The sequence below is a fragment of the Seriola lalandi genome, unplaced genomic scaffold (genome assembly GCF_002814215.2).
Source record: "Seriola lalandi dorsalis isolate HSWRI2012SDOR001 ecotype SW California unplaced genomic scaffold, Sedor1 jcf7180002054524, whole genome shotgun sequence".
Taxonomy (NCBI): domain Eukaryota; kingdom Metazoa; phylum Chordata; class Actinopteri; order Carangiformes; family Carangidae; genus Seriola; species Seriola lalandi.
This window is the reverse complement of record NW_019525077.1, coordinates 557,209-571,521: the sequence shown is the minus strand read 5'-3', so window position 1 is coordinate 571,521 and position 14,313 is coordinate 557,209. Positions and strand designations below refer to the sequence as shown.

Here is a 14,313-nt window from a genome sequence, read left to right as displayed (position 1 = left end):
TTTGTTGTGACATCACAAAGTTACAGAAGTCCTGACTGCTCAGTTTCTGAATACACTCTGTGTGCATTTCTCTGTGGACTGAGCGCTGTGATACTTTCACGGTATTAATACAGAACCTAGACCTGATCTATAATCAAGAGAAAAATGGAAATCTCACTTTATACAATATGGGACCTTGAACACAACGTGTCAGTCCTCAGACCTTCTTTGGATAAAGTTACAGAAAAGAAAGAGATTCTTGAAAGAAGTTAAAGTAAACAGTGTCTACTGCTCATATCTGAATTACCAGCATGAACTGGATCATGAGATCGAAAACCCTCAAATATTTGTGTATCAGCCACGTTTTACAACGTCTTGTTTTTATTGGCAGACAGACACAGACACAAATAATACAGGAAACTGTAGGAACATGCAGTGAAAGAAAAGTGACTAATATTAGGGTGACCTTGGTGTTCGGAGCTTATTTATGGTCCCTCGGACAGTTTTTGTCTAAACATTCACTTACCAGCCTGTTTCCTGTTCTCAGACTACGCAGCGAGAAATGGATGGACGTTCAGGTGGGAGACATCATCAAGCTGGAAAACAACCAGTTTGTCACTGTGAGTGAATTGAAAACATTACTCCATTTTCTTATCCATTCCTCAACAGATTTCACCTACAGTTACTTACCCCCCCCCCCCAAATTACTGCAGAGATTCTTTAATAGAAACTTTAATAAATAAGGGATATTGTTTTATTATTGCCAGAGCTCTCTGTATTTGTCTCATTGCATTTTTTTATTGATCAGAACAGTATGTGTGTGACACTGCTCTAGATAGTTTCAATGGTGTGGTGAATAAAAAAACTGATGGCCTCCTTCTGGTTTACACTGCAGGCCAGTTCAGCGTCTCTTTTGTATTTGATTTGTTTATCTGACAGATAAACTAACAACAGATTTCAGTGATGAATCCCTCTGTCATTTCAGGCCGATCTGCTTTTGCTCTCCAGCAGTGAACCACTCAACCTGGTCTACATCGAGACAGCAGAGCTGGATGGGTTAGTCTGTTCTTTGTGTATAAAATATAAGTCACCGAGATCAGGATCTGTTTTTGTGTACAAAAATAAACATACAGTTTATACAAAGACTGACACTCATGAATTCACAGGCATTACAATGGACACACGCAGATAATTCTCAGACATACTTTATACATTTTCACATTAAAGAAAATTGTGTTATTGTAAATACATAAATCCATTTGTAGCACAGTATTTGAAACGTGTTCACTTGTTTAACACAGAAACAATACAACGACAGGTATTCATGCGGTTGTTCTTCATCTCTCCTTTTTGCACTGCTCACTTACTCTTCCTCCTTTTTGTCATAATTTTTTCTGCTTTTCTTCACCCTTTCCTCAACCCTCCTCCATTTCTTTTTCATGTTCTCTCTGTCTGTACCATATCTGTCTTTCCTCCTCCTTCCTTAGAGAAACTAACCTGAAGGTGAAGCAGGCCCTGCCGGTCACGGGAGACCTTGGAGAAGACATTGAAAAACTGGCAGACTTCAACGGTAAAAGTGCAAAAGAAAAATGCAATAACAGTTTCAACACTTCATGTGTTATTCTGTGTTCCATCTCAAACCTTCTGCGCCACCGCTCTCTCCCTCAAGGCGAGGTACGCTGTGAACCCCCCAACAACCGGCTCGACCGCTTCACGGGAACACTGACGTTTGCCGGTCAGAAATACCCGCTGGACAACGAGAAGATCCTGCTGAGAGGCTGCACCCTGAGGAACACCGAGTGGTGCTTTGGGCTGGTGCTGTTTGGAGGTGGGGGTGGGGGGTAGTTTCATTGACATGGACATTTTTTTGACTAACTATAGAGGTGGTGATTTGAGGCATTACTTGTTTCTGTTTCTCTTTCAGGTCCAGAGACAAAGCTAATGCAGAACTGTGGGAAGAGCACATTCAAGAGGACCAGTATAGACCGTCTGATGAATGTCCTTGTCCTCTGTGTGAGCCCTCCACAGCATTTGTTTGTTTAAATGGATTTCAGGGCTTCCAATGGTTTATTATTTTGTAAATAGATCAATTAATCTGTCCATCTTCGGGTAATTGCTTAATTGAATAGCTATTGAGGTTTTGAAAAATCTATCAGATGTCTAATGCATGACGGCAGCAGCAATTATGGTTTATCTGGATTAAACAGAAAAGACAGAGAGCAACACACAGAGACTGTTAATTTATCAACAGAACATCCAAAGAAAACATCACAAAACATTATGCAAAAAAGAAAGTAAAGAAAAAAATTGAACTCAAGACTGTTGGTTCAAGAAACTTTCCATCAGGCATTTTCAGACCTTACACAGTGAGATTTCTAGATTCATGTTTTAAGTATATTCACATAGATAATTGAAAACTATAAGAATTTGACTTACAGATGTAAAATCTTGTTGATTGATGCCTGTTTCAAATCTCTTTACAAACATAATTGATGCATCATTAATTACTTAGATTAAATTGTCTTGTGTTAATTACAGTATTGAAAGAGCAGGTTCCTATATTTCACCTTTAGTGCTGTTGGTGACTCTGTGTTTACATTGAGATTAGACATTTTACCCTTAAGACATTTACAAAAAAAGCTTTAAAATGTTCTCCTTGATTGGAGTGTAGGTATCTATCCTCTATCCTCACAGATGAGTGGATTTGTACATTAACTCCAGGCTCTACTTTGATATCCATCTCTGGCTCTTCGTCCTCTCCCTGCAGATTTTTGGTTTCCTGGCCTTCATGTGCACCATCCTGGCGATAGGAAACTGGATCTGGGAGATGAACGAGGGCTCACAGTTCATGGTCTTCCTGCCGAGGCAAGACGGCAACGATGCTGCTTTCTCCGCCTTCCTCACATTTTGGTCCTACGTCATCATCCTCAACACCGTGGTGCCCATCTCTCTCTATGTTAGGTAACAACATGAGTGAAGATGCTATTTAGAAACATAACTTGGGTGTTACGCTTTAAAGGAACTTAAATGATCTCCAACTCCTGTATCCACATGTTTTGTCAGTGTGGAGTTCATCCGGCTGGGGAACAGCTTCTACATCGACTGGGACAGGAAGATGTACTACGCTCGCAGTGACACCCCCGCTGAGGCTCGGACCACCACCTTGAACGAGGAGCTGGGCCAAATCAAGTATGTCTTCAGCGACAAAACGGGGACGCTTACTCAGAATATCATGACATTCAACAAGTGCTCCATCAACGGCAAATCCTACGGTAAGAAAAACATTGCCCTGTGATTTTTAAACCGACTGTGTCTATAAAGTGTCTGTAATCACACTGGACAGTGGCTTCCAGTTCAGTCAAGCGCAGTGCATCTGAATTCATCAGAAAAGTGGAGAACTAAAATACAAAAAGATAAAATAAGGTTCTTTGAGTTCCTCACCAAAACAAATAACAAGTGAAATTAAATGATCTTCAGGGCGGTTACGAACACATTATCTGGGCTCATTCACTCTTTATCAGGAGCTCCTCAGGGAATATTGTTGGGTCCTCAAAGGTTATGGTCTGACAGATTGATAAAGTGTGATTCTACAGTAAATGCTCCTTTTGTGTTTTATATTTTTAACCTTTTGGAATGAGGTTGATTCATCACTGTCTTCGTCTTTGCAGGAGATGTGTATGATTGCACCGGCCAAAGGCTAGAAATCACTGAGGTGAGTTGGACTGCGATGATGCAAATTCAAGTCCTCATACCAAAACAGCAAATTAGGTTTGTTGTAGGTTGTTTGTACTGCCGCCCATGTGAGTGACTCGCTGACTTGATGCCCCCATCAGGAGAACATATAGCTCTTTTCCGCTGTATGGTACCAGCTCAACTTGACTCTACTCGCCTTTTTTTTTTTTTAAGTTCTACATACTACCTGATACCTGGTAATTGTTTTGGTATCTCTTCTCTATAGAAACAACGCTGTATTGTTGGGGTACTATCTGCAGTGAAAAAGGAAGTACCTGGTACCAAAAGCAAGTAGAATTAAGTTGAGTTGAGTCGGTACCATGCAGTGGAAAAACACTAGAAGGTTTCAGGTTTTTCAGATTAGTAGTTTATATTGTTACACGGGTTACAGTTATTTCACTGCATTACATCAAGTAAGATGAATAGTTTTTTCCTTGGAAGAAATCAGGCGGATCATTATGCTTGTCACAGATTTTCATCTCTTAGGGAACAGTTTGAACATCTCACCATTGTACATTTATTAGGCCCACTGTGCACTTGACACATCTATGGTTTCTATTGTCTCTCCAGCATACAGAGAGGGTGGACTTCTCCTTCAACTCTCTGGCTGATCCCCGCTTCATATTCCACGACCACGCCCTGGTGGAGGCGGTGAAGCTGGAGAACCCAGAGGTGCACGCCTTCTTCAGACTGCTGGCCCTCTGCCACACCGTCATGGCTGAGGAGAAGAAAGAAGGTGAGTGTTTCTGTGTGAGCGAGTGGATTTTATCATCTTATTACCAAAGAGATTAATGCAAATCTCATGCCATTTATTTTATTTTTGTTGTGTGTTATTCGTTTGAATAACCTTTTTTGTAGAGTTTTAGCGATTTTGTGTTCTAAAAAATAAAATATGTCAATTGAATTAAAATCTTGAAAAAAAGGAGGAAGTGGCATGAAAATAAGAGAAAAACTAAAAGGAAAAGCAAACTGACAATAAACAACCTTTTTCCTCCAGGTGAGCTCTTCTACCAGGCTCAGTCTCCAGACGAGGGAGCTTTGGTAACAGCAGCCAGAAACTTTGGTTTTGTCTTCCGCTCACGTACACCGGACAGCGTTTCCATTGTAGAAATGGGACAGCAGCACAGCTACGAACTCCTGGCCATCCTGGACTTCAACAACGTCCGCAAGAGGATGTCAGTCATAGGTAGGTAGTCCACTGAAAAGAGATTAATATGATTTCTCATATAAAAGTTTTTTTTTTACCACTGAACTTAACCTAATCTTATCATAATTTAAGGTCACTACTTGTTTCTTGTCCTGCAAATATACAATGTTTGTTCTCGTGTGTGTTTGTACTTGTGTGTACAGTTCGGACTCCAGAGGGGAAGCTCTCTCTCTACTGTAAAGGTGCAGACACGATCATCTACGAGAGGCTGCATCAGTCCTGCAGCAAGCTGATGGACGTCACTACAGAGCACCTTAACGTAAGTGACATTTCTGTGTGTGCACGTATGTTTTCATTAAAGAAAGAAGAAATTATTTTTGAGTCCTTCACATTGTTTGTCTCTGTATGCTTGTTGGGTTTTTCTTTTTGCCGTGTTTCAAGCGTGTGTTTACAGACGGCAAGCAAATGATGGTAAATGCAATAAAAAGAAGTTTGATCGATAAAGATAGCTTAAATCAGTCAATAGAGTTAAAATGAGGACACAGAAACAGCCCTTAATGCAATGGAAGTCACTGTTACAGTACCCAGACACATTACAACAGGGAGGCTGTTCTAGTGTTTGCCTGATGGCAAATGCACAATCTCCTTTATTTTAAAAAGTTTGGATCCTGCAGTTAAAAATTATTTTCATTTTCAATTTATCATTTATCAATGTCTTGTTTAGTCTGACCGACAGTCCATAATCCAAAAATAACCAGTCCACTGTTGTGTGTTACAAAGAAAAGCATCACATCATTATATTGAGAAGCTGGAAAAAGCAAATGACTCAAACAGCTATTCTGTTTCTTGTACATGTCTGTGTTCTCCTTCCTCTCTCTTTGTCCTCTGAGTTCTCATACTGTCATCCTTTTATTTATCCCTCTGTTTATTCCCTCTCCCTTTATTTCTATTCTGTCTCTCTTATGTCTTGTTAAATTATAAACAATTTATCCTCTGGTTTGTGTGTTTGTCTTCTCTTCTCTCTGAGTTTATTCCATAGATAACACACTTTATACACGAGTGTGACTTCTGTTTATATCTTAAAGTTCTATCAGGTTTTGGTGTGCAGTGTCCGTCCATGTAATAAAGTACATGCCGATTTGCAGGAGTTTGCAGGGGAGGGTCTACGGACGCTGGCGCTGGCCTATAAGGATCTGGATGAGGAGTATTTCAACCAGTGGCAACAGCGCCACCACGAGGCCAGCACTGCGCTGGACGACCGGGAGAGCAAACTGGACCAGCTGTACGAGGAGATTGAGAAGGACCTGCTGGTAGGACTGGTGTCGCAGTGAAGCTCATACTGTAAACACTGCATTTCTGTTTGTTTGAATTGTTGTGAAATGCACAGCATGTTGATGATGTGTCTGAACCTGTGTCCAGCTGCTCGGAGCAACAGCCATAGAAGACAAGTTACAGGACGGAGTACCTCAGACCATCGAGCTGCTGTCCAAGGCTGACATCAAAATCTGGGTTTTGACCGGTGACAAGCAAGGTGCACAACATTTTAACAAGTCTGAGAAGGTTTTATCATCCGCAGTAAGTCAGTTTTATCCTTAGTGATCAATAATTAAAGGAGGAGATGTCACTTCGTCAACCTGGGGTCGTTTCCTTTTATGGTGAAATTTATCATAATACCAGTTTATTACGGCCTGGGTTTGAATTTTGTCGTTTTGGCCATAATTTCTATTTTATAGTTTATAGTCTTTAGCTCACAGTGATGTCCAATGGATTTAGGTCAGCTGACGACTTCTTCCCTTTGTTGTCAATAGTAACACCAGTAACAACATTTGCTGATACCAGCTTCTCAAACGAGAGGATTTTATATTTTTATGACATTGAACTGAATATCTCTGGGTTGTGAGCTGTCAGTCAGACAAAAACAGACACCAAGTCTCCCCTCCCTAAAAAAAAAAAACAGCATCTATTTGGACATTAGACATTTAATTTTGAGGTTCTGTAAGTTTAAAATTATAACCTAGAAACCCTTAACATCAGACAACAATACCCCAAGTGGATCAGCTGTTTCAGTGCTCTACTTCACCCCCTGTATAACTTCTTAATGGACGCCCAGTCTCAGCTTATTTGACACCTAAAGCAGAAACTGATAAAATGACTAAAGGACTCAACGACACATGAGACTCTAAGCTCTTCTCCATGTTTGCATCATGATATCTCCTATATGATGACGCACAATGACCGTGCACTAGTTGTGCTTGTATGTGCCTCATTCTCTTCTTATAATTTTAAAAATGTTCGGAAGATATTTTCCTGTTAGTTTATCGTGCTGTTCTGTGAATTAAGTATTTCTGATCCTGGCATGAAACATCATGCAGAATCCCTGCTGGATATTTGCTCTTCATTCTGTGACATTTCAATGAAATTTATTTTTCTTATGCATTTCATTTCTGTTGTTATTTTCAACCTGCTGATGTTGTCGTTTATTTGTGTTGCAGAAACGGCAGAAAACATCGGTTACTCATGCAACTTACTGCGAGAAGAGATGACTGAGGTCTTCATCATCTCAGGCAACACACCCGAGGACGTCAGAGAGGAACTGAGGTCAGAGCGAGTTCTCAAAAACTCAGTTTCAGTTCAGATTGTAAGTGAATCACTCAGCGACTGTCGCCTTCACAAGCTGATTATGAAACTTTTTTTTGTTTTTTTCTTGTGGAGCAGAAATGCCAGAACCTCCATGAAACCAGACGCAGTGGATTCAATGTTTTTCCCGCAGAAGACGCTGGTTAACGGTGTGAAAGCGATCACAGACGAGGTGGTGAATGGAGAGTACGGCCTGGTTATCAACGGCCACAGTCTGGTACGCCAAAAGAAGTTTGCTCGTAACTTCCCAGTGTGACTTGTCTGCCAAAGATTATAAAGTGTTACTATCTGTCTGCTTCTAAGCTTGTATCATGTTTATTACCTCCTACTGCTATTTTAGCTGTATGGACATCTGAAGTTGCGAACACTGTGCAGCTAAGTTGTATTATTTTCAGCTGTTATGTAATTCTTGCCTTTCATCCTTTTCCATTTTTTTCTCCCATGGTCCTTCAGGCCTACGCCCTGGAGCGCAGCGTGGAGGTGGAGTTCCTGAGGACAGCGTGCATGTGTAAAGCAGTGATCTGCTGCAGGGTCACTCCTCTGCAGAAGGCTCAGGTGGTCGAGCTGGTCAAAAAGTACAAGCAGGCGGTCACACTGGCCATCGGAGATGGAGCCAACGACGTCAGCATGATCAAAGGTACCAGCAGGAGCAACAGACGTGTGATGTTCCTGCTCCTTCTGCATTCGTTTATTTGTATGTTTTATTGTGGAAAATGTGCATAAAAGAGAAATTATATTTATAATTTACAAAATGCAGAGAAACAGGAATATTTTGCTATAAAATTATAGCTTCTTTGAATGAAGATGTTACTGCTCCTCACTTAGACAGTGCAGTAGTTCTTGTAGCTTTAGTTTCCATGAAAAAGGCTTTGGTAAACTGACAAGAGCTGAAACAATGAATCAATGAATAGATTGATTGATTGACAAGAAGTTAATTGGCATCTATTATGATGATCTTTTAATCTTTAATCTGGCAAACAATTGCTTTCCAGCTTCTCAAATGTCAGGACTTACATCACTGTAAACTGATGATGAAACAATTTCTCTAACAAAACTCATTTAAATGATTAATCAGTTAATCAAGCAAATAATGTGCAGATAAATATAAGATAAAATTAACCGGTTGTTGCAGCACTATAAATTATTGTAATTGCACTGCAATTCAATATGCTGAGGAGCTGGTGAGCATGTTGTGTATCTCTGTTGCCTAGTGGCCAGAAACTGATTAATGCAGCTTTAAGTTTTTGGATCTGTGGTTGCCTGAAACCTGTGACAACAAGAGAGTGACTCGAATATCCGTGTCCACCCAGCGGCTCATATAGGCGTGGGCATCTCTGGTCAGGAGGGCATGCAGGCCGTGCTGTCCAGCGACTACTCCTTCGCCCAGTTCCGCTTCCTGCAGTACCTCCTGCTGGTGCACGGCCGCTGGTCCTACCTGCGCATGTGCAAGTTCCTGCGCTACTTCTTCTACAAGAACTTCACCTTCACCTTCGTCCACTTCTGGTACGCCTTCTTCTGCGGCTTCTCTGCACAGGTGAGAGAGTTAACAGGTGTGGGGAAATGAGGGAGGCTGGAGAGGTGGGTGAATGTGGACAGATGGGAAAACAGCTTTTTTTTTGTTTGTTTATTTAATTCATACACATCCACAAACTTTCCTCACTCACATGTAACATTTATATGATGTAACACACCTTGAACAGTTTAGACAATCTGACACAGCAATGAACCAACCTCTAATGTTGGGTATGGGACTGTAGTTTCTTTTCTGAAGTGTGTGAAACCACCTTTTTTTACTTTACAAAATAAAATGTAAGAATAAGCAGGGCTAGTGGAAGGATCAGGTATATGAGGAAGTACAAATAGAGCAATAGTATGTTTGAAAAACAAAGAAAGAAAGTAAAGTCTTGTACATTCTTACGTGTATTTTTTTATTAATTTGCACTTATAGAAACAACTTAAAACATGTGACAGGACAGATATGAAAATGGGCCCCAAGCTAAACTAAAGGACACACAATATAGGGCATTATTAATAATATTAATAAATAAATAACAAAAAAGAAATGCTCATAAATGCAAAAAAGGGTAATAACAAGCACACAAAATAAACAGTGATGTGGCACCAGTCTTGCAGAGAGATAAATAGTGGACCTGTCATCGTATTGTATATGACTGATTATTATTAAAAGATTCTCTTCTGTTCTTTGACTTTGCTTTTCAGACGGTGTATGATGAGTGGTTCATAACACTGTACAATCTGGTGTACACAGCACTACCTGTACTGGGAATGAGTCTGTTTGATCAGGTGAGTAAATTTAATCCCTTTACATAATCACTTTTTATAGATACATTCGAGCTCAAAGTGTTTTTTTTTTATTAATGATTAATGTGACAGATACAAGACAGAGGGAAGTCAAACGACCAATAACTTGAAGCTAATGGTGCAAAAAAAAAAATTGTCTTTGTCTCCGCCTGCTGGTCAGGATGTGAACTGCAAGTACAGTTTCCAGCATCCTCAGCTCTACATCCCCGGTCAACTCAACCTGTACTTCAGCAAGACGGCCTTCTTCAAGTGCGCCCTCCACAGCTGCTACAGCTCTCTGGTGCTCTTCTTCATCCCTTACGCAGCCATGCAAGACACGGTGAGGGACGACGGCAAGGACGTCGCCGACTACCAGTCCTTCGCCCTCCTAACCCAGACGTGTCTGCTGTTTGCCGTCAGCATCCAGGTATGAGGAACCATTTCTTTTGGATAATCTTGTCTTCTGCATTTATGAGGCCTAGAATAAAGAATTGTTTTCTGTGTGTGTGTGTGTGTGTGTGTGTGTGTAGTTGGGGTTTGAGATGTCGTACTGGACGGCGGTCAACACTTTCTTCGTTCTGGGCAGCCTGGCCATGTACTTTGCTGTCACATTCACCATGTACAGTAATGGCATGTTTCTCATGTTGCCATCAGCCTTTTCTTTCATAGGTGAGTGGCAAACTCTCGCCGAAGCATGAATTCACTGCAAAGAAAACTCTGTGTGCATTTCCACGTTTCTGTTGGTTAGTGACTGTTTAGATGCACGTCTGCTCCTAAGAAAAGCTTTGCTCATACTTTAGAGGCTATTTCAGAGTAAAAGTGGCAGCAAAATTCATGTGACCTCAATTATACTGCCAAATACAGTGCCTGACTTTAGACTGGTGTGTTTACACAGGCAAAACATCTGGTTACAAATAAAACAGATAACAAAACCGGCTTTGTTCACTGGTGTGTGTGCAGAAGGCCAACCAAGCCTTTTTTGGACAGTCTCATCCTCTGTCCCCTCAACATACTGTCACCTGCACTGAGAGCTGGCATTAAACACTTTGCTAGCCTCTTTTCTCCTTTTTACTTATTGTTTGAATAGATACGTCTTTATATTGCTGCAGTGTTGTTGTGAATATATGCACATGATGATGAATGGGAGAAGTTTGGTTTATTTTGTAAACCCCCAGTGGCCGGAGTGTTTTTCATGTATCTTAACTTAAACATTTCTAACCCTGCACATGAATTTAAATCTCTAAAATTAGACCGGATTCCTGTAACTGTCTTTAGTGTCTCAAAAATCGATATGGATGCCATGAGTGCCATTTGCAAATTCAGCTTCATTTGAAGTAGGGCTGCAGCTGATCATTTTTATCATCAAGTGATCTGATTATTTTCCTAAAGAATTGTGTCATGGAAAAAATGTCAGATAATTGTGAATAATTTCCTAAAACAACAATTTTTCTAAAACAGAGGGAAGATGCTTTGAGATGTTTTCCAACTGTCTGACCAACAGTGCAAAAAGATATTTAACACTCACACAAGACAAAGAAAAGCAGCAAATCCTCACAATCAAGTGGCTGGCAATTATTTTACCATTCTCTAATTGTCTAAGTACAGTTTCTAAATGCTTAGCAACATTTACCGCTGCTGTAAATGAGTGGCAGGAATAGAAACAGCTCCATTGAGGAGGGCGTTGGAAGTGTTAGAATTTTTGATAAAAAGAAGAATTTTACAAAATGTAAACAAAATGTATTTCTGTCATTCTGCGCCAGAGGGCAGTAAATATTGACCCTTTGGTATTTGGTAATGTATGTAGTATTGGTGTTTGTTGTACATGTGTGTGTTTATCCAGGAACAGCCCGAAACTCTCTGAACCAGCCGAACGTTTGGCTGACGATCCTCCTCACCTCCACTCTGTGTGTCCTTCCCGTGATTACCTACCGCTTCCTGTTGATTCAGCTCTGCCCCACCATCAATGACAAGGTACGACTCCACACTGACCACTTTACTCTCCCCCTGACTTTCACTTTGGATATCAGAGGATATCATTATTTCTGATGTCCACTGCAAATACACAAAACAAGCACTTGTTGTAACTCCACACTTGCTCAAGAATCATCATATTTTTAAGTTTTCTTCAGCATTAAAACAATCCAGTGAACGTTATCTCTGCATCTGAGGATACATTGCAAACAGGAACCGCTAATTGCGAATTCGGCACACCCTTAATGGTGCTAACTAATATAGACTAAGAAAATAGAGCTCTCATTGTAGCCCACAGCAAAATCACTGAATACTTTTGCCAAATTACGGGGACTTTAGTTTTAAGACATGGAACATGATTATCCACCGAATAGAAATCAAACAAACAATAATACAAGGAGTAAAAAAGGTTTTTATGTTTTCTTATGGGAGGGTTTTGTATGCTGGGATTCAAACCATTGGCTCTCAGAGGAGAGATAGCCAAAATACTTGCCTCTGCATCACCTATATAATCACAGTTATTTTGTTTGAAAAGTGAAGCTGCCGTACAGCAGACATCAGCTTCTTGTAGATGCAGCAATTTACAGTAACACGTTAAACAAAATGGTGACCAAGCATGTGGATAAGTGCAGCTCTATCCAATATTTTAACTTTGTCGCAATCTGCCAAACATTTCAGGTGATGTTCAAGGTGAGACGGACCAAACCGGCACCTTCCCCTCCTGCTCGACGCACCCGTATGCGCCGCACCAGCTCCCGCCGTTCGGGCTACGCCTTCTCGCACGCGCAGGGCTATGGTGACCTGGTGACGTCCGGCCGGTTCCTGCGGCGTCCTGCTGTGTCGCGATCTTCAGCTTTTACCAACGCGGGCCGCACCACCATGGGCTTCAGTCCCATGGGACGATCGGCCGGATACAGCCCGACGTCCCGCCCCCAGGCCGCCAAGGTCGAGGATGTGGAGGGGATGTCTCTTCAGATGTACAGGACTATCAAAGATTCCACACTCTGACAGACAGGAAGAACACGCTAACGGGAAAGCTGAATGACACAGGCAGTCAGAGGTGTTTGAAGCTCACTTTTGTACATTTGTTAGCATGAAGAACTCGCTCGGGCTCTCCACAGAACTTCATGTCAACAAATTTTCAAAATCCGTCTCTCATCTACACAGTCACCCAAGACGTGTTCTGAAGAGCATGTGACTTTTGCTCTGAGCATTTTATTTTGTAGGAGTTTATCAAAGGGAACTGCAGCAAAATGTGTAGCTGCCTCTGATGGGTGCGAGGAAGACTTTCCTTAGATCATGAGTGTTCATGTCAAACATCCTCATGCAGAGCGAACAGATGAGAGACTGATGAACGAAGTGTTTCTGACACTAGAAACAGTAACGGTGTGATTCATCTTCCAGTAGGAACAACCACAGAAGGGAAAGGAAACATGTTCATGCTTCATGAGAAGGAGAAAATCATGTTTACAGACTACCAGGACTTTTGTTGACCCTGGGAGTCCAGATGCACAGCAGGGCTTTGTACAGAGGAAACAACCAGCAAAGCCATGTTGCATAAGATATTTTAATTTTTGTACCTTAAGCATCTTTTATTTTCCTATCTTAAAGGCTGTGCTAGCAGTTAGCACTTTGGCAGCGTCACACGGCGATGGGAGATATTTGAAAGATAAACATCTTTCTTCTCAGTGGAGAAGAAAAACAGAAAAAAAAAAAAATTTGCAGCAGGATTCAGCATCTTCAAAAGACAGGGATATTTAAATCATAAGCATCAGTGCCACTGAGTAATGAGACATACTTTATATTTTAAGGGTTTATAAGTTGTAAAAAATAGTTTTATTATCAATCAGAAAATGAAGGATTATTGTTTAACAGAAAATTTACAAAGCATTAATTTTGGATCGCCAGTTTGCAAAAACCTTTGTTTGTGGATGTTTATCCTTCTCTTGTGTAACTTTTAAATAGTTCTTCAAAGCATCTTGATAGGTTATTGGTGATTGGTTTGGACCTCCTAAGGGATCACAAATAAATCTGGGGTGGTCAAGAGGAAGGAAAAAACATATTTCTGCTACAAGAATCATGTTTGTTTTATTTCTGACCTCTCATTAAAATGTGAAATACTGAGTAGTTTTCTTCTCCAGGCCCCTAAAAACAAATCAAATGAAGCAGTCTGGGAACTTTGTCTTTGTTTGAACTACTCCCAACTCATGACCATGGAGATAACAACAAATACTTACTACTAGTAAAATTTAATGTATTGACAAGGTTATTTTGCATAAAATTTGTCTTAGTTAACTAGTAAACAATTTATAAAGTATTCCTTATTACAAAGTGGCACCAAATCTTCTGCAGGATGAAATCTAACCTGTGCCTTGGTGTTAAAGTCGAGGGTTTACACTCTGAGTTGCTCTCCAATAAAAGCAACTGAGAGTCTAAAAGGCTGTATTCCAGCCGGCTGTATTACATGTGGAGGTATCATGTTTTCATCATGTTTAGATCTAATTATTATAGTTCAATATTTTCACCAGAAAATCCCTCAAATGCAC

The 14,313-nt window shown here is 40.7% G+C and overlaps 1 protein-coding gene across 3 annotated transcripts in view; it reads left to right on the top strand.

Annotated features, from left to right (window-relative positions):
• atp8b5a (ATPase phospholipid transporting 8B5a) overlaps positions 1-13,891 on the top strand; it is a 37,974-nt gene extending 24,083 nt beyond the window's left edge. For 2 of the 3 annotated variants that reach the window (XM_087176066.1, XM_087176067.1), the window contains exons 7-27: positions 527-599; positions 965-1,035; positions 1,467-1,807; positions 1,904-1,992; positions 2,747-2,940; positions 3,043-3,251; positions 3,648-3,691; positions 4,282-4,447; positions 4,709-4,897; positions 5,062-5,177; positions 6,004-6,168; positions 6,278-6,389; positions 7,351-7,456; positions 7,574-7,712; positions 7,949-8,132; positions 8,806-9,029; positions 9,716-9,799; positions 9,978-10,223; positions 10,327-10,465; positions 11,637-11,767; positions 12,446-13,891. In XM_087176066.1, coding sequence (XP_087032192.1) covers positions 527-599; positions 965-1,035; positions 1,467-1,807; positions 1,904-1,992; positions 2,747-2,940; positions 3,043-3,251; positions 3,648-3,691; positions 4,282-4,447; positions 4,709-4,897; positions 5,062-5,177; positions 6,004-6,168; positions 6,278-6,389; positions 7,351-7,456; positions 7,574-7,712; positions 7,949-8,132; positions 8,806-9,029; positions 9,716-9,799; positions 9,978-10,223; positions 10,327-10,465; positions 11,637-11,767; positions 12,446-12,775 — 3,352 coding nt within the window. In that variant the 3' untranslated portion in view covers positions 12,776-13,891. The remainder of the gene's footprint in view (positions 1-526; positions 600-964; positions 1,036-1,466; positions 1,808-1,903; positions 1,993-2,746; positions 2,941-3,042; positions 3,252-3,647; positions 3,692-4,281; positions 4,448-4,708; positions 4,898-5,061; positions 5,178-6,003; positions 6,169-6,277; positions 6,390-7,350; positions 7,457-7,573; positions 7,713-7,948; positions 8,133-8,805; positions 9,030-9,715; positions 9,800-9,977; positions 10,224-10,326; positions 10,466-11,636; positions 11,768-12,445) is intronic. The other variant, XM_023414429.2, reaches the window with a different exon arrangement.
• The last annotated feature ends 422 nt before the right edge of the window (positions 13,892-14,313 follow it).